The following is a 27,849-nucleotide window of genomic DNA, read 5'->3' on the forward strand; positions in this document are numbered from 1 at the left end:
CGTCAGCGTTATTTGGATTATGCAATTAGTACAGTCCAAGGAAGCTCCCTGTCTTCTACTTTTTTCAGTTCTAATGTTCCAAAAAGTGGATATGTACCACTCTCTATTGTTTCCTTCCCTGTGCCAATACGGCACAGTGAACACCAATGATTCCTTCAACTGGGCTCATGGAGAACTTACAACAAAACCCCTCAATGACAATAAACCAGTTCAAACGGCATGTCCAAAGGGGCTAGCATATTGCCTGAAATAAAATAGCCACCAGAAAAATGTCTGTATCTCTACATTTCTTTAGTTTTTAATCTTGCCCTGGGCTGCAACTTGCTTAAATGATAACCTAATGTATGTTCTCTTCCCCGTCTTTAAGGGCAGGTTCATATTAGATACCTCCTCACAAAGATCATTCTTATACCTGTTGTTACAAACATTTTATTCGCTGCATTTCAACACTGTGACCAAAATACCTGACAGAAACAACTGAAAGAAGTATTGATTTTGTCTCACTGGGACAAAATAACTTGAGCAGAACACTATGGCCACAAAAACATAGGTCAGAGGATGTTCTTCACTTCTTGGTGGATAGGAAGCAGAGAGCGAAGATACAACAAGGGGAGAAGGACAAGATTATCTCCCACCCCACCCCCACCAAGGACCTGCCTCAAGCAACCAACTTCCAGAAGGCTCTACCCCCTAATGTTTCCAAAGCTCCTGAAATAGTGCCACCAGCTGGGACCCTAGACTTTAACTCATGAGCCTCTGGGGAATGTTTCATATTGAAATCATAAGAAATATGTCCTACAAATATGACAGAAAATAAATGTATTTAATATCCAAAGAAAGTACAAAATACAATACATAAAAATATATACATTCAACTCAAAACTAGTATTTTAATAGCCAAATGGTTATTAACTACCATCATGAAAAGAAAAGGGAAAAAATAGGGTATTAAATATTCAAAGAGGCAATCAGAGTACTAAAATAAAGTTCCTGATTTGTTTCTGGGAGTTGAACTGACAGAATGTTAATGTCTATTAAGATCCGGAAAAAAAATACCTGTATGAACTTGCAAACTGCAAATGTACAAAACTTTATCTATTTGTCCTTCCTTCTTTCTTTAAGGGGATAAACAGTCAAACTAATTTGATTTCCCAGATTTGCAAGTTTTATAATGGATGGAAATCCTGAGGGAGGTGACAACAGATGGATGATTGTGTTATTCTAATTTCAAGGACCTTAGGGTTTAGAAAGCTGTCACTTAAAAAAAAAACAATTTCTCATTTCAAGAAACATGAAATAAATACTGACTATATCCAGTATTTGCTTTGAAATATCTTTATGTAAAAGCATGTTTTTGCCAATTTATAGCAAATAGAGGAAAATATTAAAACACCAAGACATTTTTATACCAGCCAAACAACAACAACAACAAAGCCAGATGATTAATGATGAGGCCACACACAGTCTGTGGAGGAAAAACCTAGCAATGAGCTCACCATGCCACACTAATAAACATTAAACAACCAGTCAACAAGAAGCCACTCTAGTTTTGGCTTTCCTATAAAACTCCAGTGAATAGCTGTGCAACAGAAGGCTTTAAGGCATTGAAATTCACATTCTGGTTTCTATCTGCCTAGATAACACATTCACCAAATCCAACATCTGAGGTCTCACTCAGCATGATTCAGAAATGCAACAGAGAGTAGTAAACACATGCACAGTAAGTAGTCAGTCGTGCTGAGTATTTAGATAAGATGTACAACATAATTTGAATTTTATATTAGTTGAGCAAATATGATTGATCCAGCGAGACAATGTTACCAAGACAGCTGTAGAAATTGGCGATCATTATACTCAAGTTTACAGATACCTAACTCAGGTTATGAACATGTCCATGATTATAATTTCCTACTCCTTTCTTCTATTGAAGATTGATCACTAAATCTGGGTTGATCTTTATGTAAATTTTAGATTCATTCTTAAAATTATGATTTTCCTTCCAAATATGTTCCTTGAAAAATCTCTCCATAATTTTTTATTTCCTTCTTATACGACAAATCTCTATGAAATATTATCTATTTGCAAACTGGGCATTGGTCAAATTTGAAAATGCTTAAAATATACCTGTATATTCCATTGAAGGAAAGCAACACACAGATGGGTTTTCACTGAGATGAAGCACAAATTTTTCAAGTAATTCTGCTAAAGCTGCAATAAACAAGTGAATAATTAGGATATCGAAGGTCAAGGATACATACTAATGCATCTCTAGAACACAGACTAGCAGCTAAAAGTCACCTTTTATACATTTTTTAATCTTTATAACCTTCACAATTATATTATAAAGGAGTCTTATTCAAAATGCATAGTTTTAGTATTCATAGCAATGTTCTGATTTAAATTCAATTTTAATAGCTTAGCTGAGAATCTATTCAATGTAAAACTAGAAAAGAATAATCTGTTATCTTTAGACTCCCTAGGGATTATTTCAGAATTTGATAGATGATTTCAATGTAATCAGTAAGCTATAATGTTTTCATTGTTATTAGTACATATTGAGACAGATTAATGCATTGCTCATGTCCCTTTCAAATATCACATGTCATATGAAAACATATGCAAGACTAGATGCATATGTTCATAAACAAGTTGACTCAACTATGGTATATGCATGACAGGATTCCAGTGGCGTGACTCATTTGAACAACCAACTTACCATTTAGTAAAATGAATACTAGGAAGCTGAAACATGTTTTGGCAGAGACAGGGAGGTTAAGGGAGAAGAGGCAGATGAATGGAAGGATAAGTGAATACAATTATGAGTCAATGTCTATATATGAAAATGGAACCAAATAACTTGAGTGGAGTTGGGAGGGATGGGGGAGAATAACGGAAGGGGCAACATTGCATTGTACTGTAGTCATGAACCGAAATGCTGAATTGAAATTCCCTTGGTACAACTACCTTGGTGATATAAAGAAGACATATATTCTATATACTTTGTAACTGAGTATATCTCAAAGAAACCACAAAAAAAGGAAGCTTGCCCTATTCTGTCTTAAAAAGTAACAAAAATGGGGGACGAGGGGAGATGGGAAAGGATGGGAAGGGGAAACAAAGGAGGAGGCAGCAGTGCTTGATAAGAAATGTACTCATTATCTTGCCCATGTAATTATAACCCCTCTGTAAGGTATTTTCACAATAAAAAAGTGACAAAATTATTCTCTTCTAAGTTAATTTGATACTTTCATTGTGTGTGCACATATTTCCCTGTAAACAATTGTAAGGATCCCAGAACTACATATTTGTAAGAGTAGGTACTTATCTCCCTGTGACTAACAGATTCACTCACTGTGAAATCACTGAAAATCCCATTGTCTATAAATTTTTTAAAATGTGATTGATGTTATGAAACAATTCTTGTTATACACACAATATAGCTTTGTCAGACTCACTACTTCTGTCATTCTCCCTCACCTTCTCTCTCCCTTTCCCAAACCAATCTCAACCAGCTACCTTCTCCATTCACTCTTACCTCTCCCAATACCACCTACACACAGACAGGACTTGTTTTATGTTCCTGTCCTCCTTTTCCCCAATACCCCTACTGTAACAGCTTCCTGTGAGATTGATTTTACCATCTTTATTCATAGGTGCAATGTTTTTAAGTACTGTTCACTCTCTAACATTCTCTTCCCACTCCACAATCCCCTCAAATGGTTCCACAGTTACAAACACATACATATTCATAAACAGAAACATATACATATATATGCACAGGATCTTGTGTATATTTTGTGTATGTTTACATACATGTTTATCTTTAGGGCTAGTATCTACATACAAATGAAACTTTTGACCTTTTGAACTGGTTTACTTGCCTCAACATAAAGATTTTCAGTTCCACCATCTTCCTGTGATGTAATTTCATTTTTCCTTACAGCTGAATAATACTCGACTATTCATATGTTCAATGTGTTCTTGACCCATTCATTACACATGGTTCATCTGGACCATTTCCATAGCTCGGTTATTGTGAATAGTGTTGCCATTAACATGTGTGTAAGTGCCTCTATGATATCTAGATTTAGCTGGATCCTATGATAGTTCTACTTTCAATTTTAAAGGAACTTCCTGATTTTTTCAGTAGTTACATTAACCAAAAGTTAGAAAGGAATCCAAAGGTATCTAAGGGTTCCTTTTTCACCAGTATTGTTGCCAACATTGTTGTTCGTATTCTTGATAATGGCCATTCTAACAATATGAGATGATCTTACATTTTAAAATTTTTAGGTATTTTTATATGCCACAAATATTTTATAAATATCAGGGGGAAAATTCTATGTAATACTTAAACATAAAATTATTATAGACTTTGTTCTACTTTGTTCTACTTTACTCAAAATGACATTTTAAAAAATTATGATTTCAAAAAAAATTAATGTAAATGTAAATATCTGAATACAGATAATAGAGAAATTCCTTTATAACAACTTTCCTTAGGAGTCACTAAATTTATACATGTAAATATTTGGATGTTTTAAATAACATATTTTTGACCAGCAATAAGATTTGAACTCAGGGCCGTAAGCTTACTCAAATGACATTTTACCACTTGAGCAACAGGATCATCTCATTATTTTGCTGGCTATTTTGGAGGTGAGGTCTTGTAGACTTAATTGCTCAAGCTAGCTTCAAATGATGATTTTCCAGATTTCCACCCCGAAGTAGCTAGGATTGTAAGTAGGCTATCAGTGCCTGGCTTCAGCTATTTTATACAAAATAAAATAAAATTTCTTGAAATTATAATAATATGGTATAAGTGTAGTAAAACCAAGTAAATTTCTGCTAGGTGACATTGATTATATTTGCAAGTTTTGCTTATCGCTATTTAGAGAGGCCACAAATCCATAGGGAGTACTTAGGGGTTTTTTTTTTTTTTCAGAATTACAAGTTTCTCAGGACTCAATGGATTATTATGTTGTCTGGATATATCAGTACTGGTCATTAATTATTCATTATTAATCCAATTTCATACAAAAGAAAAGACAGAACAGAAGAAAATAACAAACTCACCACTTCCACTGATTGTATCAGGTTTGGCTTTCATCATTTTGCAAAACTGTCTTTGGCTGTTTTCAATCCAATCAGTTTGTTTTTCTGACATTTTGAAGCATAGCAATAGCTTTCCAAGATCACTGTCTAATAAGTCAGATAATATGGTACATTATTTTAGTAAGGCACGATAGATATGACACATAGGTATTTGTATTAAGTTTGTATGACTGCAAATTCTGTAATGTCTTATATACTGTAGTTATTTAAGTTACTAAACGCTTATAAAAGTGAACTAGTTATTTAGTAAAAGCAAATAAGACAGATTGTTGGTTTGTAACCATAAGTATTCACTAATGTTTTGATATATCAACATGGGTCATTAGGGAATGAATATTGGATTTAACAAACACTTCCCATTTTAAGATTTCATTATAGAATGTTTCCTATCTCAATTCTGAAATTATTTATGATGGTGAACATTACAAACTATTTCTATTTGGGGATATTGCATATTTTTTGGCTTTTCTTTAATAATGATGTTGTTGCTTCTTCCCTATGTTACAGCCTCACACTCTTGCTTGTCTTTTCTACTCATGGCTGATACTTTACCACTTTAATTCTTTCTCCACTTCTAACTTTGCTGGTTAAACTAGAGATAATATTCTCCCAAATTTGTCTGAGCAGGATACCTTTAAACCTCATTCTTCAGCTCTCAGCTTCCTGAGTAGTTAGGATTATAAGCATGAACTTGCTACATTTGGCTTAAGAAAGACTACATTGAAAATATAAGAATATTATAGACAATAGAAAAGGGAGGCTAGGTCTAGGAAATTTGTTTAACAGGATCCTAGCAGAGAACTTCACAAACATGCAGAAAGATAGGCCTATTCAGATACAAGAAGCTTTTAGAACTCCAAATAGACCAGACCAGAACAGGACATCCCACCGTCACATTATAATCTGCACAAGATCAATTCAGACCAAGGAAAAGATCCTTAAAGCTGTCAAGGAAAAAAGATCAATCACCTATAAAGGGAAACCAATTAGAATCACCTCAGATTTCTCAGTAGAAACAATTAAAGCAATAAGAGCCTGGAATGATGTATGCCATGCCCTAAGGACAAACAACTATCAACCAAGAATACAGTACCCAGCTAAACTCTCCTTCATAACTGAAGGTCAAATAAAAATCTTCCATAGCAAAGAAAAATTGAAACAATACATCTCCACCAAACCAGCCTTACAAAAGATTCTTAAAGATGTCCTACACATAGAAAACCAACAAGACCACAATAAAGGCCAAGAAACTGCACCCTGAGAATCCAAGAACCATAGGAAGAACCCAGTTTTCACAGCCCCCAAGAAGGTGGATAAAATGGCAGGAACTCCCAAATATCTCTTAGTCCTTTCTCTTAACATTAACGGGCTTGACTCTCCAATTAAGCCACAGCTGGATTAAAAAGAAAGATCCTTCTATCTGCTGCCTTCAGGAGTCACACCTTGCCCATAAAAACAAACACATTTTGAATGTGAAGGCTGGAACAAAATCTATCAAGATAACGGCCCCCATAAACAGGCAGGAGTTGCAATCCTAATATCAGATAAAATAGACTTCAAATTAAAATTAGTTAGAAGAGATAAAGAAGGTTGCTACATACTAATTAAGGGATCTCTCCTTCAGGAGGATATTACAATCCTAAAACTCTATTCGCCAAACAATAGAGCACCCAAATTTATTCAAGAAACACTACGTTCTCTCAAATCTCACATAGATCCAAAGACATTAATTGTTGGGGACTTTAACACACCACTATCCCCACTAGATAGATCAACTCAGCAAAAACTCAACACAGAAACCACAGACCTAAACAACTGCATATATCAACTAGATTTAACAGACATCTACTGAATATTTCACCCAACAGCATCAGAATACACGATCTTCTCAGCTGCACATGGAACATTTTCCAAAATAAACCACATTTTAGGTCACAAAGCAAACTTGTCCAAATTTAGAAACATTGAAGTTATGCCTTGCATTCTCTCAGACCACAAGGGAATAAAATTAGAACTCAACACCAAAAGCCCCCAAAGAAAATCCTGTAACACACGGAGGCTGAACAACACACTGTTGAACCACCAGTGGCTCATGGAAGAGATTAGAAACTAAATTCAAGTGTTCATGATATTCAACAAAAATGAACACACAAACAACCACCATCTCTGAGACACAGCAAAGGCAGTACTCAGAGGCAAGTTTATAGATCTGAGTTCCTACACCAACAAATTGGAGAGATCTGAAACCAACAATTTAATGAGACATCTGAGCCTCCTTGAAAAAGCACAGCAAGATAAACCCCAATCCAATAGATGGAAAGAAATCATCAAAATTAAATCAGAATTAAATGAATTAGAATTCAAAAAAAACCATAGAAAGAATCAACAAAACAAAGAGTTGGTTCTTTGAAAAAATTAACAAAATAGACAGACCCTTAGCAAATCTTATCAGAAAAAGAAGAGAACACACCCAAATAAATAAACTCAGAGATGAGAATAGAAACATCACCACAAAAACAACCAAGATTCAGAACATTATAAGGGAATACTTCTCAAAACTTTATGCTAATAAGTTTGAGAACTTGACAGAAGTGGACCTTTTCCTAGCAAATATGGACATGCCGAAATTAAACCAAGATGAGTTAAACAATCTTAACAGGCCCATATCAAACATTGAAATAGAAACAACAATAAGAGACCTCCCATCTAAGAAAAGTCCAGGACCAAATGGTTTTACAGCAGAATTCTACAAGGCCTTCAAAGAAGAGCTCACAGCAATTCTCCTTCAACTCTCCAATGAAATTGAAAGAGAAAGTTCACTACCGAACTCATTCTATGAAGCCATAAAAACTCTCATCCCAAAACCAGACAGGGACTCATCAAAAAAAGAGAACTATAGATCCATTTCTTTGATGAACATTGATGCAAAACTTCTCAACAAAATTTTGGCCAATCGACTTCAACAGTTCATCCAAAAAATCATACTCCACGATCAAACAGGATTCATTTCAGTGATGCAAAGCAGGTTCAATATACACAAATCATTTAACATAATTCTTCACATTAACAAGAGCAAGGATAAGAACCACATGGTTATCTCAATAGATGCAGAAAAGCATTTGATAAGATCCAATACCCCTTTATGATGAAGGTTCTGGAAAAATTAGGAATCCATGGAACATTCCTCAATACAATAAAGGCTGTATATGACAAACCTACAGCCAGCATTATACTCAATGGTGAAAAACTAAAGCCACTTCCTCTAAACTCAGGAATGAGACAAGGATGCCCACTCTCTACACTGCTCTTCAATCTAGTATTAGAATGCCTACCTACAGAAATAAGACAAGATGGGTGCGGGGGTGGCAGGAGGATGGGAAGGGATGGGAAGGGGAAACAATGGAGGAAGCTACAATGATTGATAAGAAATGTACTCATTATCTTGCCCATGTAATTGTAACCCTTCTGTACAGTGTCTTCACAATAAAAATTAAAATTAAAATAAAAAAAAGAAATAAGACAAGATGTAAACATAAAGGGGATCCAAACAGGGAAAGAAGAAGTAAAACTCTCCCTCTTTGCAGATGACATGATCTTGTATTTAAAGAATCCCATGGACTTTTCTCCCAAATTACACAAGGTGATTCAAAACTTTAGCAAAGTAGCAGGGTATAAAATTAACCCTCAAAAATCAATGGCTTTTCTGTATGCCAACAATGAGGAAAGTGTGGCTGAAATTAGGAAAGCAACTCCATTTGTAATAGCCCCACAAAAAATAAAATACCTAGGAATTAACTTAACCGAAGAAGTGAAGGACCTCTATGGTGAAAACTTTAAAAACCTGAAAAAGGAAATCAAAACAGAACTTACGAAGTGGCAAAAAAAAAAAAAAAACTCCCATGCTCCTGGATTGGAAAGATCAATATCGTGAAAATGGCAATACTTCCCAAGGCTATCTACAAATTCAATGCAATACCTATCAATATTCCAACCTCATTCTTCAAGAAGAAGAGGCAATCCAAAAATTCATACGGAACAATAAAAGACCCCGAATAGCAAAAACAATCCTTAACAGAAAGAACAGTGCTGGAGGAATATCAATACCAAATTTCAAACTCTACTATAGAGCCATAGTAATCAAAACAGATTGGTACTGGCACAAAACAGACCTCAGGACCAATGGAATAGAATCGAAAACCCACAAAGGAACCTAAAGACCTATAGTCATCTAATCTTTGATAAGGGAGCTAAAAAAAATAGAATGGAAGAAAGACAGCCTCTTCAGTAAATGGTGCTGGCAAAATTGGTTAACTACTTGTAGAAAACTAAAGCTAGATCCTTATGTATCATGCTGCACCAGAATCAACTCCAAATGGATCAAAGACCTCAGAGTCAAAGCAGACACTCTGAAAACATTACAGGATGGAATAGGAGAAATCCTAGGTCTCCTTGGCTCAGGCCAAAATTTTCTTAGTAGAGACCCAGAAAGACAACAAATCAAAGAAAGGATGGACAAATGGGATTGCATGAAATTGAAGACCTTCTGCATGGCAAAGGACATAGCTAGCAAGATCAATAGAAAGACCAATGATTGGGAGAAGATCTTCACTAGCCATACAATGGACAAGGATCTCATATCTAAAATATACCTGGAACTCAAAAAATTAAATCCCCCAACAACAAATCTTCAAAGAAACAACTGCCCAATAAATAAATGGGCTAAAGACTTAAAGAGAAACTTCTCTGAAGAAGAAAGAAGGATGGCCAATAGACACATGAAGAAATGCTCAACCTCCCTAGCCATAAAAGAAATGCAAATCAAAACAACATTGAGATACCACCTCACCCCAGTTAGAATGGCTATAATCAAGAACCCCAATAACAACAGATGCTGGAAAGGATGTGGACAGAAGGGAACCTTACCACATTGTTGGTGGGAGTTTAAACTTGTTCAACCACTTTGGAAAGGAGTATGGAGGTTCCTCAAAAGACTCCACATAGAGCTCCCCTATGACCCAGCAATCCCACTTTTGGGCATTTACCCAAATGATCACAAAGAAGACCATACTAAAGCTACCAGCACAGCTATGTTTATTGCAGCATTATTTACTATAGCTAAGATATGGAACCAACCCAGATGCCCCTCAGTAGATGAATGGATCAAGAAAATGTGGTATATATACACAATGGAATTCTATGCCTCCATCAGAAAGAATGGCATTGCTCCATTTGTTAGGAAATGGAAAGACTTGGAAAATATCATATTAAGTGAAGTAAGCCAGGCCCAAAGAAACATAGGTCGCATGGTTTCCCTTATTTGCAATAACTAGTATATGTCTGAGTCAAGCAGAAAAGGTCAGATAAGTTGATGTTAGGGGAATGAACCCCAAGATAAGTATTCAAATGTTTTTTGTTTCTTTCATGCAATTGTTTCTACATAATTAAAAGATGATTTCTATGTTGCTTTGTATGTCCCTCCCCCACTGTATAACCCCTGCTTTCACTGTATTTGATGTTGGTATAATTTGTGGAGGGGAAGGGAAAAAAAAATCGTTTAAGTAGGGATACAGGTGGACCCATTGCAACAATGAGATGTACAAGTCGTAATGTTGAAAAACGAACTTTATACCTTTGGTGGGGCGGGTGGAGTATTGGGTGGGGGGATGTGAGGGAAGTATGGGAAGGGATGAGAAGGGGAAACAAAGAGGAGGCAACAATGCTTGATAATAAATGTACTCGTTTTCTTGCCCATGTAATTGTAACTCCTCTGTACGGTATTCTCACAATAAATATATATTTATTTATATATTTATATATTATTTTTATATATTTATATATAAAAGAAAAAGGGGCTATACAAATAGAAAAAACTAATTTCAAAAAGAGGAAAAAAATACAAGCTCAATATCAAAACAAAACAATTCTGCTCTTCTCAGAGAAAAAGAGAATCATAACAAATACTATAAAATGAACAAAAATTAATGAACAGCATCATTGAAAATAATGGAAAATTAACGAAAACTTGTCAGGCTCCAAGTAACCAGCCAACCTTGTACTAATTATCTTGAGGCTTATGTGTAGAATATTTGATTTCTATTCCTGTTTCTACTTCTCTTCTTTTATTTAGATTGACTTAGTCACCATGTTCCCTTACCACTATTATGAGTAAAAGAAGGCATCAAGTGAGCTGTCTCCACAAAACAGGTACACAGAGAACTAACATAAGGAATATTACAGATACCTTACAATCTCTGTGTTCAACAGTATCTCAATCCATACAAGTATTAATTTTGTTGGGACAACTAGATTCTTAGAAAATGACATATAGATCTTAAATATAGATCATTCCTTATTTTGTATTTCTCATAGCATTTTTGCTTTTCTTTAATAATTTGTAAGTACACATAGTAATAATACTTCCCTTATAGTTATATGGGAGAAATTAGTGGTTAAAAAAATGAGTATCCTCTTTATCAATCTATTTCACCTAAACTAGCAGATATTTTCCTAGTTGCTATAGTGATATTTTTCATGTCAAAATAAAACCACTGTGTTAATGTTTTACTACTTCAAAGGAAAATAAATTTCCTGGTTTTTTTTTAACTAGGTAATACAACAGCTGAAGCTTTACTACAAAGGAGAAAATTTGTAATTATAGCCATACCACCAGTCCCCTCAGTTAACAGGTTGATGTCAAATAAAAGCCAATTAATTTTATGTGTAGAAAATAAATCTTAATTCTAAGGTTGGAAGCAATAGCAAAAAAAGGAAGAGAAAATGTCTAGCTCAACATAAAGGCTTATGTAAGTATCTTATAAAAGAGAATTCGTAACCAAAAATACTTATAGAGTTACTAGATGTATAAGAGAATAAAAAAGCTTTTAAAACTAAAACAAGTGCTTTACAACGTTGGGGGGGGGAGGCTGGGAAGGGATGTGAAGGGTAAACAAAGGAGGAGGCTGCAATGCTTGATAAGAAATGTACACATTATCCTGCCCATGTAATTGTAACCCCTCTGTACAGTATGTTCACAAAAAAATAATAAAAAAATAAAATAAAATAAACTAGAACAAGCTGGGCTTGTGGCTCATACCTATAAATTCCAGCTAGCAGGAGGCTGAGTTCTGAGGATTGCGGTTCAAAGTCAGCCTGAGCAGAAAAATCGGTGAGACTCTTATCTTTAATTAACCACCTCCCCGACAAAAGAAAAAAATAAGCTGAAGGTGGAATTTTGGCTCAAGAGTGCTACCTTGAGCAGAAAAGCCCAGGAACAACACCCAAGTGCCAAGTTCAAACCCACATAAATAAATACATAAATACCTAGAACAAACAACATGTTACACAATGCCACGTTCTTTGGAGGCACTCCTGCTGTTATGCCTATGGAATACTACGCTTTTTTATTTGACTGGGTAATTGCTAAAATCCTAAACTTGGTAGAATTTGCCAGCCTGGCAATGGGAGCTATTCAGGCTAGTCACTTTTATCAGGAAATTTGTATCCATTTACTAAAATATAGTTGCAAAACAGGATATCCATGACTGTAATCTCAGTACTTCAAGGCTGAGGCAGAAAGATTGGGATTTTGAAGCTAGACTGGGTTACAGAGCATGACTCCATCTGAGTAAACATAAAAGAACATGAAATTTTAAAACAGAAAAAAAAAATGTAGTTGTAATTTTAGCCTATGCCCTTTTCTCCTTTTTCATCCCTTAAAAGGTTAATGTCTACATATTTTGTAGGTAATATTCCAATTGAAATCTATACAATTAGTATTATACAGTGGATTGTCACTCAATTGTTAATTAAAAAGAAATGAAGATAAATTATCAGGGACATGGACGTAGACAATTCTGAAGAGGCAGAAAACATCAGTAGAAACAGCACCAATGAACAGAGAGTATTTCACATCCTGCTTTACTAAAATTTACTAAACAAAATCAGTGTAGATTAATACAAATATGTTGTTAAATTAGGGTCATTATTCTTTTTTTTTTTTTTTTTTTTTTTGGGTCTGGTTGTGGGGCCTGAACTCTGGGCCTGGGCGCTGTCCCTCATCTCTTCAGCTCAAGGCTAGCGCTCTACCATTTGAGCCACAGTGCCACTTCCGGCTTTTTTCTTTTTGCTTATGTGGTGCTGAGGAATCGAACCCAGGGCCTCAGGCATGCAAGGCAAGCGCTCTACCACTGAGCCACCTTCCCAGCCCAGGGTCATTATTCTAATGGCTAAATAGTGGGTAGTTGTTTCAAAGGTTGAATTTCAATATACTTTTAGGTAAACAACTTAGAATAACAGCAGCATGTTTCTTATCTGAAATGAAAAGGTGGCCATGAGGTAGGGAAAGTACACTGGCATTCAGTGAATATCATGAGCTTTATTACTCGTTCAGTAAATACTCTCACTACAAAGACCCAGAATAAAATTCCCTAACTCACTGGCTCTCTCTCTGATCTGGGAATTTTATATATTCATATTTGTTTCCTCATTGACCAAAATACATTTCAGTAATATATAATTGTTACACCAATAGCACCCTGCAACTTAAAATATTTTAAATAAACTTAACTTAGGAAAACATTGCTGTATATATTATGAAAATATCATAATGAAGCCTAGTATTCAATACAATACATATTAATAAAATATTCAGAAAAACTGATCCATTTCCCCCAATAAATTAATGCATTTACACTGCCAATGTGTTTGTATTTGTGGTGCTTCCATACAGTGCCTAACATATATAAATAACGGATGTAGCAGTGGCTTAAGTGTGATGCTAGTTTCCTATGAATATAATATGGCTCTTATAGACATTTGGTTAATACATAGAACCTAGTGATTCAAGGCATTTGATTAGCTAAGACACGAGAACCATTTAGGAAAAGGATTTTAGTATTATTTGGTACATTATGTTAAAGGGAATGATTATCATCCTGGAACTTACTCTTTTTTGTAGTATTTGAAAGAGAATGTTTTCCAGACAGAAAATCAATTTTCTTTCATATAAGTAAGAAATGGGATGGAAGAAGCAATAACATAAGATATTGAAGCTACAAAAACTAAATTTGAGGTAATCGTAGAATGAAAAGCTGTACAAGCCAGTTCCTTTTGTTCAATTGTGAAAATCGAGGTAGAACACTATCGATGTGCATCTTTTATGTGTCATGAAAATGTAAACTATCACTTTGTAAGGTGCCTGTTGAATGATACATACAGAAGTTTAACTCAAAGACTACAAAGCTATGCTTGCTCTAGAAAATGAATCTAATCAAAGATTATTACAGGTAAGAGCAGGAATTTCTAAATTTACTTCTGATTATCCTGGAAATAATTTCCTATGCCTGGTTATTAAGGTCTGGAAGGAAGAGTTTGATGATGGGGAACGTAAAGGGAGATTGACTCAGTCATTCAATAGGTATTGATGTGTCTCATACTTCTAAATCGAAGAAAAAAATATGTTGGTTCATGTAACTCAGGTTGCTTATGTCAGCCTGAGTAAGTATGATAAAAACAATTGTTAAAAATAAAACAGATGCCAGCCATGGCACATCAATGGGAAAGATGAGGCAGGAGGATTACAAGTTTGAGACCAGCCTGGTCTATACCTTTAAAAAAAAAAAAAAGGAAAGAAAAGAAAACAAATATAGGATGCTCTACAGAGAAGAACAAATTTCCCATCTTTTAAGAAACATACCTAATGCTATCAAATAACTAAAGTATGCTATTCAATTTCTCGGGCCAATTTTTTTTTCTCAGTATGAAGTTCTGTATTTCTACTCCTCCTATGTTAAAAAACAAAACATCCTAAGCTCACCAAAACAGAATACAGTAGAATGGACTGCTCAGTGAGTTATAACAACTCCTGGAGAGATCTAATTTTAGCTCAGAAAAAAATAGATCATTATCTTACAACCATCCCAATCTCACAACAGAAAAGGCAATAGGAGTCAAACTCCAGTAGTTCAATCTTAAAGCTTCTATCGTTTGAACAGATACTTGGGATTTTTGTTGTTATTATTGTTTTTATTTACATAATTTTTGCCTTTAAGTAGTTGTACAAAAGGATTTCAATTCCTTATGTCAGGTTATGAGTACAATGAATCTTAGTCAATAGTACCCTTCTATCTCTCCCAAGTCCACCCATCCCTGGCACTTGTGTTTTGACTATTGTTCAACTTTCCTTTAGTGCTCATTCTCTCTCTTCTTTTTTTGCCTCCTGACAGGTAATGACATAAATTACCACACTAGACTACTTCATCCTACTGATCTAACTTTCAGATAACTGAGAAATTATATCCCAAACACAAGTTACTTCTACCACAAAGAATAAAGTTATACACGTGACACTTTATCTGTTTCTATATACTAATCTGTCTACACCTGAAATAGCCATTAATATTTTTAAATGTTTCTTCCATTTTAATCCAGTAACATTGAACATATTACAAAGAAAAACAACTCAAGCAGATAATGTCACCAGATTCCTATTTATAGATAAAGATGAATCATCTAACAGCTAACACTGATGCTGAGGAGCTAACAAGAGACAATTTATGAGATGAAGCAATGCTACCTGCAACAAGCAAGACAGATTGAGAGGCTGACAGGCAAATGAGAAGAATGTTTCCACGTACACTAAAACTGACACGATTTTTTTTCTCCTCAGACATAAAACAACATCTCTAAAACTTGCAGTACAAATAATAACTAAAATAACACCTGTCAGAATGAATGAATAATTACCTCTGACAACTGGCTGCTAAGATGATTTTCATGTCTTAAGTATTATTAGTTTAAACACAATATCTATTAAAGTCCATAATAGTGGTTAGTTAACTGTGTTTAAACACATTCCTTTTGGTTTAGACTTATACCTGTTAGAAAACATACTTTTTTTTCCTTCATACAGTCCAGAGGGACTGTATGAGAGACTTAAATCAGAGGGAAAGCTAGATATGCTTCTGACTTTCTCTTCTGATAATTGCTATACTACCAAGAGTCTGACAGTAACATAGACATCAACAATATCAGAATGAGATATAGTGAGTCTGGTTGAATAGATCTCTGTGTAAATTTCACTGATGCATAGAGATCAGGCTATTCTCCTCAATGAGAACTTCAATGAGGCCAGGTAGGACCACTCTTATTAGGAGGATATATCAAGGAATACTGTTAAATTGAGAATAGTGTCTTATTCAAACACTTGTTGTTAGAACTAATAGAAAGTCAGTAAGAGTCTTTGTGGGTAAATGATAGCAAAATAAGGCACTGAATATGACTTGAAATTGTATGACACGCCCTAAAACAAAACATGTACAAGGAAGGATGTCTTAAAAGTCTTGAAACTTGGGGCTGGGAAGGTGGCTCAGTGGTAGAGCGCTTGCCTTGCATGCTTGAGGCCCCTGGTTTCGATTCCTCAGCACCACATAAGCAACAAGAAAAAAGCCGGAAGTGGTGCTGTGGCTCAAGTGGTAGAGCGCTAGCCTTGAGCTGAAGAGCTGAGGGACAGCACCCAGGCCCAGAGTCCAGGCCCCACGACCGGACCCAAAAAAAAAAAAAAAAAAAGCCTTGAAACTTATAAGCTACAGGAAAGCCCCTGAAGAATTTTCAATTAGAGAAGTAATATGATCTGAGCTTTTATTTAAAAGTATCCGTCTGGCTGCAGTGTTGAGAACAGACTATGCACTGCAGGATACCAGATACTACTACAGTTAAGAGTTAATAGTGACAGTAGATGAGCAAAAGAGGTTTTAGATCTATAGAGGGAAAAGGCTGGGCTGACAGGTTGCTGGTGTGGGTATGAAGAAAGAGAAAAGTTTAAAAAAAAAAGCCTTCAGGATTATCACCTGAAGAAGGGAAGTACATAGGTATCTTGCACAATTAGGGAAAATGTTTAGGAGAGAGATTTAAGGGATAGGCTGAGGATTATCTCAGCCATGTTAAGTTTGATATGCTTATCAATCTTTCTCACAGAGATGCCAAGTAAATAGATACATATGAATCCACCGGTCAAGGTAGAGATCAAAGTTGGAGATGTCAGAGTGGTAGTCATTGGCATACTGGACAGTCCTTTTTCCATGAGTACAGCTGAGACTGTGGGCAATGAAAGTGAAGAGAAATGAGAAGTGAGCCCTAGGGTAGTTCAAAGTTAAAGGGTAGAAGTGGGAGGTATCCAAAACTGGGCACAAAGAAGAATTCAACATAAAGACAAGAGGACAAAAACAAACAATTTGTGAAAGACAGGTGAAACAAATGTTTTGGGGGAAAAAAAAAAAAGGCAACCAGGCACCTCGAGGGAATGGGTGGTGTTGAGAGAGATGATGAAGGATGATGGAAGGGTGCATTTCACTCATAAACTGACAGGTTGAGTTGAAATCTCCTTGTACAACTATCTAAAAATGATTTAATTTTTTAATAAAAAATAAATGAAACAAGATGTTAATAGTCAAGCAGGCAGGGGAAATGCATGAGGTGATTCAAGTGTAGTTGGACAGAGGGCTGAGAAGGACTGGTGGATTTCAAGCTGTTGGAGTGCTTGAGTCCAGGCCTCATTAGCTAACAAGTGGATCTGAAAGAGAATGGAGAAAAAGTAACTGGAATACCAGATAAGACAACCCCTTCATTTACAGTAAAATGAAGGACAGAACTGCTACTGTATTAAGAGGAAAATGAGTTCAATAAAAAGTATTTAAACATGGAAGAATAAAGAGCAAGCTTGCTGGCTTATGGGAAAGATCCAATCGAGATTGCCCCCCAAAATAGATAGATAGATAGATAAACATAAAGGGAATTCAGCTTTTAAAAAAGAAGGAAGTTCCGTCAATTCTAACATGGGCAAACCTAAAAGGGCAGTATGAGAAGTAATATAACCCACACAAATAATGACAAAGCATGATCTTATTATATGTGAAATCTAAACAAATAAACTCTTAAGGAACAGAGTGCTGAATAGTGTTTACTGGTGTCTAGAGGAGAAATGTTGGTCAAAAGATACAAAGTATCTTATAGTTGATACTTTGTATCAACTATAACAAGGTAGTCAAGAGACTGATTAGTACAACTTGGTGCCTAAAGGTAATAAAAAATTGTATACTCAAATACAGATAAATTTAAATGTTTTTACCAAGAGTCTATGACTAGTGACGTATACAACAGATATCTATAATGCTTATCATTTAAGGTTTATTTTAGTCAAGCACAAGTGACTCACATCTGTAATCCTGCTACTCAGAAGGCTAAGATTGGAGGATCACAGTTCAAAGTCAGCCTAGGCAGAGAAGTCCATGATAGTCTTATCTCCAATTAAACACCAAAAAAGTTGGAAGTAGAGCTGTGGCTCAAGTAATAGAACACTAGCCTTGAGCAAAAAAGCTCAGTACCTAGAGCCCTGAGTTCAAGTTCCAGGACCAGTACAAAATAAAGAACCAACAATAAAAAGTGTTAAAAATCAAGTTCACCCAGGAGATTAGAGGTAAAATATAATGTCCCCAGTCAAAGAGACCATGCTGGGCAGAGTTCAAGAACAACTAGAATAGGATTCAGGGTTTGTGATATTACATGGTTGGTTGTGCTAAGGGGAATAAAGAAGAGATAAATAAAAGCAGCATACACAGGTCTAAGGGCTCTTCATCTACTTCACCAGTAAAATGAGAAGTATGACTACTCTTGAGGAAAGCATGGAAAATGAAAGAAAGATGTAAGGAGAGGTAAGTTTTGAAAACACGCATCTAGGAAAATGTGGAAGTAAATGAACCTGGAATAACACCATGTGATGGCCAGTCAGTACTATATGGTCAATTATGTTAGCATGTGCATTTACCTGACAGAAAGCTACGACTACTCTATTTACTAAGCCATGGCCTACATGAGTAGACTAGTCTGATCACTTAGTCCTAACAAGTAAGGATAGAATTTTTCTTCTTCTCAAAGGAAATAGCTAATAAAATCTTACTTTTTGAGTTTGGTCTGCCTTGTTCAAGTTAACAAGGTATTTTGAAGAAACAAACTATGGAAGATGATAGCCACAGATGTCAAATGCCATTGGTTCATGCCTGAAATCCCAGCACTATAGAAAGGTAACATCAGAGGATCAGAGTTAGAAGAAAGCCTAGGCAGAAAAGTCTATGAGACTCCATCTCCAAAATAACCAACCAGGAGCCAGACTAGAAGCATGTCTCAAATGGTAAAATGCCAGCCCAGCCAGTAAGCTGAGCAAGTTCAAAGCCATTACTTATAACCCTAGTATCAGAAGAAGGAGAAGAGGCTGGAGAGGAGGAAGAGGTGGAGGAGGAGAAGGGAAACAAGAAACTTATCTTAAGCTAAATGAGTGACTCCATTTGGAAACCTAAACAGAGAATGACATCATGTAAATAGCTTGAAACAAAAACGGTTAAAAGAAGAATATGAAATAGGAGAGCAAAAGTAAATCATTTATGTTTATTGAAAGATAAGTCAGTGAGAAAGTAGTCCAAAATGGTACTATCTCAGGACATCTTCCTGGAAAAATGTTCAATATCAACTCCTCAATATCTGAAAATGCAATAGATCAGGTCAGGTAAAAATGAAAAACAAAACCACAAATTATAAAGAGCACTAAATGAATGCAAATGGCTCTCTTACATAGTTATTCTATTCCAATGTCAGTTTGATGGCATAAGTAAGAACATGTTGTTATAAGAACTTGCTTTTCAAATTAAAAAAGTTTGAATATGTACTCTTATATTTCATCTAAGCATTCTCTAGCCTAAAAACTCCCCGTTTTCACAGCTTTCATGATAAACCTTAAACATCCCAATGGGAGTTTCCCTGATCTAAGGGTAGATTAGGCTGCTGTGCTTAGGCTAATTTCCTCCACTGCTACTGTCACGTTGCATGTCCCACGCTCCCAACTAGCAGTTCTTCCTTTCTGACACCCTCTGCTCTTTCCTCTGCTCAAAGTGTTGTTCTGTTACCCAGAAAACACAAACTTAAGCTATGCCTCCTGTTACACATAATTACTATTACTTCCATGCTTATTTCTGTCCAGAATGTACACATGGATGCATTTACTATTATGTCCTCATAATTTTAATGTTTCTTAGTTAACATAATACTTGTATACAGTTAAGTAATGCTTACTTACTAAATAGTGTGATACATTTTATCCAGTAGCAAAATGTGGTTTTTTTGCTTGTGGGTTTGTTTGTTTGCTTGTAGTGCCAATCTTGGAGCCTGAACTCAGGACCTGGGCACTGTTTCTGAAACTACTTGAGCTACAGCCCCACTTCTGGAAAAGCTGTTTATTTTATAGAAAGAAATGTGGCAGCCATAGGACTTAGTTATCTTCTATTACCCTGTAATATTATACAATTACCAATGACTTGAGTAGATTCTCTAACAGCTCATGACTTTCACAGTGGTAGACACCATACTCCTCACTGTAATTCAAGACTTAAGAACATAGGATTAATATGTGGCACACAGCAATTATTAAAACCTATTACTCTGTTGAAAATAAAAGCTCCACATATCAAATAAGAAGCCATTAATTCCTTTTTAGAAAACAAATGGCTTTTGCTACTAAACAAATCTACCACAAAAGAAAGAATTATTTAATCTTATAGAAATGACAAGTGAGGAAGAAAAAATTCCAAATTATGAAGAAATAGGCATAAATTTACCCATGTATATGAGCTGAATAGAAATCAATATTAATGTTCCTCAATTTAATCTCTTTTCTTCAAACTGTAATACAAGTTTTGGCAATAATATGCAACTTGATGGTAAATATTTTACCTTTTTTAATATCGGCATTTCTAGCAACTTCTGACAGATAGCAGCTTGGCAAAGGATATGATGAAAACATTGGCCAAGGGTATGGATCATCTCCCTAAAGAAGCAGCAAGAGAGAAGGATTAGAAGTGCTGTAAAATACTGAATTTAAAAGCTTTCTGAAATACTGTTTGATTTGTCACTCACAAATTTTTGAGATTTTGCCCAAATAACCAAAAGCTATTTGATACTATAATTCACTGTGCCAAAAAGCTAATAATTAAAATAAAATGTAACGGAAACTTAAGAAAGCACTGATGATAAGACAGAGAACTTGCTTTTGTAACTAGGACTAATAATGATGACATTATTGAAGTTTTTGTCACTAAAGGAAAAAGGTCTATTTTCAAAAGAAACCTGTATTTTCTTTTTCCCCTCACACTGTCTTCCTTGTGCCATCAATCATTTCTATCTCATCTTTCTCAGAGTGACAGTCAAAGCCAGAATGCCTCTAATAAAGACAAAATAAAGCCTATTGGTGGAAGAAGAGATACCTTAGATTACCAAAAATAACAAAAAGTGTAATCATCAAAAAATAACAGTATCATTAAAGAAAAAGACATCAATGGCAAAATATCCAGCGAAATGCAAGGGAGAAGGTCACCTGTTCAATAAAACAAGAACCTACTCTGCTACACAAACTAGCACTCATGACCCCTTGCTAGGTAACAGTGCCATTTTACTTTGAAAATATTTACTTGAATCCCAAAGTTTGTTAAGTTACAAAAGTTCAACTTTGTGATGTAGAACTTTGGGAAATGAGGATGTTTGGTGTCATCTGAGTTAGCTGTCTTGCTTCAAAACATTCTTAAGAAATATCCCCTGCTATGGCTAGCACTCACCTTTGCCAGCATCCTTGGAGGCAAAATCCGTTCCTGTGGCCCACCAATAAGATTTATTCTTACAAGAACATGATTTCTCTCTACAGATAAGCCATCAATTATGAATTCCCTGAAAGAATATATAGACATAGACACAAAGACGCACACATATATATATACATATAAATTTTGTAGCCTTATTAACTGAATATGACTTGATTTTTAAACCATATCACTAGATTGCAAAGAAAAATTATCCCAGAAGTGTTTGGGGAAGTGATTTGTTAATGTATAACTTAAAATGAGAAGAAAAATTTATATTGTATATTATAGCTTTCTTTGCTAAAGAGAAAATAATTGATAAAAATATAATTGACATTAGACCAGTGAGATGAAATATTTACTTAACAGATTACTTCAATGGAATTAATACATGTCCTAATTCTACAGAAATCTTGCTGTATTTAGAGACAAGGCTCTATGTTCAGGATCGAGGGTTAAACTCCAATTCAAGTGTTACATATGAACACTGTCTTTTTCTGAAGCTGTTAGTCCTTCGGTTCCACATCAAGCCTTGATATCAACTAATGAAACTCTACAATTCTTCATGATCTGGTTAGGTTTTTTTGGTTTTTTGTTTGCTTGTTTGTTTTTTGGTTTTTTGTTGTTGTTTTTTTGTTGGTTGTGGGGCTTGAGCTCTGGGCTTGGGCGCTGTCCCTCAGCTCTTCAGCTCAAGGCGAGCACTCTACCACTTGAGCCACAGCGCCACTTCCCATGATCTGGTTAGGATGGAGGTACACTATGCCTTTTATAAATTACAGGCATGCAAAAAACACCAGCTACTGAATCTACCATTCAGTAAATGCCAGCCAAATTGAGGTAATGCCAAGAGTGACTTATCAACAGAAAAAAATATATACCAAAATTTCAATTTGCAAATAATAAAAATTAACAACTTTGAGTTAAATAATTAAGAGAATAGAAAAATAATGTCTCTCCAAGGGACAGACAATCAAACCATTTGTGCAATGAGTCATCTTCCACATGCAGTATGAACTTAAAGGTAATACAACTTCATAAAACTCTAAATGTAGGACTTAAGAAAATCTAAGCAAGACAAAAGAAACAAATGATGAATGTAGTATTCTGCAAATCCTCTCGAAAAAACATACCATAATCTTTTTGTGACATTTATGCTTGAATTTCTTTTTATCTGTTATTTAAACTTACTGAGTTTCAGATGGTATGTGAAAACAAACTCTATAGAAAATTGCTTTCTTTTTTTTTGGGGGGGGGGGGTCCAGTTGTGGGGCCTGAACTCTGGGCCTGGGCGCTGTCCCTCAGCTCTTCAGCTCAAGGCTAGCACTCTACCACTTGAGCCACAGCGCCACTTCTGGCTTTTTTTTTTTTTTTTTCTGTTTATGTGGTGCTGAGGAATCGAACCCAGGGCCTCATGCATGCAAGGCAAGTGCTCTACCACTGAGCCATCTTCCCAGCCCAGAAAATTGCTTTCTTAAAGTGTCTGTTAAAACTGTTGTTCTAATCCCCTCCACCTTGATTTATTAACCTGTGGCTCTCTGAGGTCTCTAAAAGATTTTCTTCTTGAGCATGTAGCAATATTTGGGATATTTGGTATTGAGCCTCCAATAGGAGAAGGGTGTCCAAATCACAGCAAACCACACTTAATAACCTATATAAAAGGAAAATAAAAAATATTATAAAATGTCCTAAAATCATAGACATAGTCTTGAGATCTGAAAATAATGCATAGCTATCCAGCTCTTTCAGTAAAGGATGCAACAATCTCAGATACATTTCAATCACTTTGAAATGTAATATCCTTCTCAAAACTTGTTCTTGTTTAAATTATTTACCAAAATACAATTGGATAATTTCTAAACCAGAGAATTTTAACTGTATAAAAAAATCTATATGAATACTGAACAGTTTCCTTCAAGTGCTAATTTAAAAATTCATCAGAGAACATCGGCACATCCATTAAACTTAAGAACTGCCAGAACTTCCATTTCAACAATTAATTACACAAGGAATGATAGTCATTTTATGATCAATCTAGATTAGTATATTCATTGTATATGTCAATGTCAAAATTTATAATTGTCACATCAAGTTGAGAAAATCTAACTTATTGATAAAAAGGGACCTTATTAAAAAAAAAAAAAAAACAGAATCACATGTGACCTTATAAGAAATCACAATCATGTGTCTTCTAGTGATGAAGAACACTTCCATTGGCTTTTGGTCAAATACTGATTTTGAATCTAATCGTTTGTGGGGCTGGGAAGGTGGCTCAGTGGTAGAGCACTTGCCTTGCATGCATGAGGCTCTGGGTTCGATTCCTCAGCACCACATAAGCAAAAAGAAAAAAAAAGCCGGAAGTGGTGCTGTGGCTCAAGTGGTAGAGCGCTCGCCTTGAGCTGAAGAGCTGAGGGACAGCACCCAGACCCAGAGTTCAGGCCCTACGACTGAACCAAAAAAAAAAAAAAAAGACTTGACCGGAATCTAATCATTTGTATATATCATATTAGTTTACAGGAAACAAAGTATACAGAAGGTATTGAAAGAAAAGTAAGATAGAAGCAGCCAAATTCTCCAAAATTTTGTGATTCCTATGTGTTATTATATGTGTTAGATCTTCCTGGGAAAATGACATGAAAAATCAGGTGAAAAGTAAACTCTTATGAATTTAAAAAGAAATACTAAGCACAGCGTGGTGGTGCACAGCTGGAATTCTAGCTCCTTGGGAGGTAGGAGGAAGAAAAGTTTAAGGCCAGCCTGGGAAACTTAAAGAAACACTCTCAAAACATTTTTTTTTTTTTACAAGAGTGCTGGGTAAGTAGCTCAGCGGTGCATTGTTCACATAGCATGTGTGAGGCCCTAGGATCAATCTTTAGTTTTCCAAGAAAGAAAAAGCAAAATGAAGAAAAATACTGAAACAATGAAAGATACTGTTTTGATCTTGATTCAAACACATAAACTGTAAGAGTATATTTATGAATTATATAGAGAAGTGTAGAATAGTTACTAAATGAGATAAAAAATACTAATAATGTTATTAGATATCATAATGGTATGATAGTAAAGAGTGAAATGTGGACTGTTCATGTGTGTGTGTGTATTTCAAATAGGAATATGATAAATTATTAATAGGTGAAACTGGACATGTTAAATTTACCTCAAAGTACTTAAGGAAAATAATGGAGGAGGTAATAAGGACTGGCACAAGTGGTAAAATATTGTAATTATAATGATGAGAATCAGGTACAAGGAAAGTTTGTTAAACAACCACCATCTTTCTTATCAAATGTTTATGCTTTTTTAATTTTGTGCATTGGCCTGTTTCAACTACTCAAAAGCAATTACTCATTGGTGGTAATGGAATGGGAGAGAATGAAAGACCATGACACTGTCTAAAAGGAAATGTACCTATTACCTGATTCTTGTAAATGTAACCCTTCTGTTATATCACCTCTAAAAAGCAGTATTTTTAAAAGCATATATAAATCTATAAGAGAAAGAAATGATATACTTTTGTGTATCAAGAATAGCAATCCAGTATCACTCACTCCCAAAATGTGACTACAAGAACAAATGAATATAAAAACAAAGGAAAAGATAATAGAAAGAATTTAGAGAAATGTTCTCCCCAGGGTTTACAAGAATAAAACCATTTCTGTTAGCTGTAATACAAATGGAACCAAAATGGAAGCCTAGTTTGAACATTGAGATGTACATGGAGATCCTTTTTTCTTGTCCTAGAAATAATCATCTTTCATAGAAATATGAAAATGGCATACCTAACACAATTTTGACCCAAAAAAAGGCAGCTAAAGATAATTCAAATAGTGCAAATACTACTGAAGGTGTAAGAAGGGGGAAAAAGGATATTGTAGCTGTATATGATGTGACAACAATGGCCAAATTCTCAAAAAATAAACTTCTTAGAAATGAAGTAAATTTCTCAAAAAAATAAAGTGCAGAACTTAAAGTACAAAACAGAATTCTCTGCTTCCAAACATGGAAATAAAATATTCAAGATGCAGATTTCATTTAGCTCAGTATGATTCCAAGAAATAAAAGAACTGGTGGAACAAGAAGTCGCAGAAAATTTAATTATTAATTTTATTAAGTTACAGTTTTTGTATTAACAAAGAGAAAAAATGACTACCTCAGTGGAAAGGCAGGGGGCAAAGATAACCTAAAAGGAAGAAAAACACAAACACACACACACACACACACACACACACACACACACACACACACACACACAAATTTGGCCCTTAAGGAAAATTCTAGCTCTCTATAATCCTTTAAATGTAAGCCTCTTGCAAATAATTGATAGGAAAAAACTTCACATCCCTCGCAAAAGAAATACCATATAACAAATACATCCAAAGGTGCTATTAAAAAATGAAGAGGAGCTGGGCGCCGGTGGCTCATGCCTGTAATCCTAGCTACTCAGGAGGCTGAGATCTGAGGATCGCGGTTCAAAGCCAGCCGGGGTAGGAAAGTCTGTGAGACTCTTATCTCCAATAAACCACTAGAAAACCAGAAGTGGCGCTGCGGCTCAAGCGGTAGAGCGCTTGCCTTGAGCTGAAGAGCTGAGGGACAGTGCCCAAGCCCAGAGTTCAAGCCCCACGACCGACCAAAAAAAGAAAAAAAAAGAAGAGGAAAAGAATGGACTGACCACATGGAAGAAACACACCTAAATATATTAGGCAATAGTTTAATCAAAACTAAGAGTTGTACAAATTTCAAAATAACCCCCATTAATAACTTAGAGGATATTTTTAAGAATTAAGCTAATGTGTTTTTGTATTTAATCTATCCCTGTTAGGTGTTTTTCATGTTCTTAATTTGGGAAAGGGGTAACAGTTAATCTAATAATAAGGGAAAGAGGTAGAGTTGCTTTAATATTGCACACCATGAATGATGGGGCACATGAGGTAAAGGATCTTGTCTTTCATGACATTTGCAAGATGGCTGCAAAGTCTTGCTCTTAACCACACTGCAAGATAATAGAAAGTGCACTATAGAACATGTTTTTAATACTAAAAATTAAATCCACAGCAGATATATAGGTCCTCTACAGAGAAAACTATAAAGTTTAATGACAGTCATTTAAGAATACTTAATGAAAAGAAGATATATACTGTGTTCACAGATTGGGGAAACTCAATATTATAAAGATGTCAATTCACCTGATATTGATCAGCACATTCAATACAAGAATCATTAAAGCTTCAGTGGTTGGTTTGTGTGACAAACTGATTCTAAAATTTATATGGATTGAAAATGTCTGAATATAGCCCAAGATATTTTTGGAAAAGAATAAAGTGGGCAGAATTTCTCCACCAGTGATCATAACATGAAGCTGTAGCAAAACAATGAGGTAGTTGTACAAATTAAGTTGAACAAAACAGGAAGTTCAGCAAATCCTTTGCATGTCAAGTCATGTGTTTTATAATACATTACATAATTACATGTGTACTATACAGGAAATATGTAACTAATGATCTCCATGTAGGAAGAATTGTTTACAACAGCAAAAACTGGGTAAGAAACACATGTCCACTTAACAGCATAATATATAAACAAAACATGGCATATTAATGTAGTGGAAGATTACACTGTAATTAAAGTACACTATAATACATGTATCATCAATTAATCTTAAAAACAATGCTACATAAAAAGGTCATACAGAACAGGATATATAGCAAATACTGCCACTAATAGAAGGCTTAGATATAAAAGTAAAATACACCATTAAGGAATATATGAATAGGTAGTAAAAAATATAAATAAACCAAAGAAGTAAATACTATTTTAAAAATCAGAATACTGCTGGCATAACAGTGCATACTTTCAATCCCAACATGAGGAAGGCTGAAGTAGGAAGACTGAGCATTCTGGGACAGCATAGGTACATTGTAAGACCATGTCAAAAAAATAAATAAGTAAACCAAGGGATTAAAAAACAGAACACCATTAGAGAAAGAGAGTCACAGACAAATAAAAGCCCATAGTGTTTGTAAATTCTATTTTTATTTGACTAGAATATGGATATTAATTTTATCAT

The 27,849-nt window shown here is 35.1% G+C and overlaps 1 protein-coding gene across 1 annotated transcript in view; it reads right to left on the bottom strand.

The window, feature by feature from the left end:
- The window catches only part of Tbc1d32 (TBC1 domain family member 32), a 131,694-nt gene that overhangs the window by 28,694 nt on the left and 75,151 nt on the right, over window positions 1-27,849 (bottom strand). The window contains exons 23-27 of the mRNA XM_042669395.1: window positions 23,314-23,436; window positions 21,768-21,876; window positions 20,890-20,983; window positions 5,077-5,202; window positions 2,125-2,208 (exon numbers count right to left, since the gene is read on the bottom strand). Coding sequence (XP_042525329.1) covers window positions 2,125-2,208; window positions 5,077-5,202; window positions 20,890-20,983; window positions 21,768-21,876; window positions 23,314-23,436 — 536 coding nt within the window. The remainder of the gene's footprint in view (window positions 1-2,124; window positions 2,209-5,076; window positions 5,203-20,889; window positions 20,984-21,767; window positions 21,877-23,313; window positions 23,437-27,849) is intronic.

The sequence above is a fragment of the Dipodomys spectabilis genome, unplaced genomic scaffold (assembly GCF_019054845.1).
Source record: "Dipodomys spectabilis isolate Male_0828 unplaced genomic scaffold, ASM1905484v1 ptg000001l, whole genome shotgun sequence".
Classification (NCBI taxonomy): Eukaryota; Metazoa; Chordata; class Mammalia; order Rodentia; family Heteromyidae; genus Dipodomys; species Dipodomys spectabilis.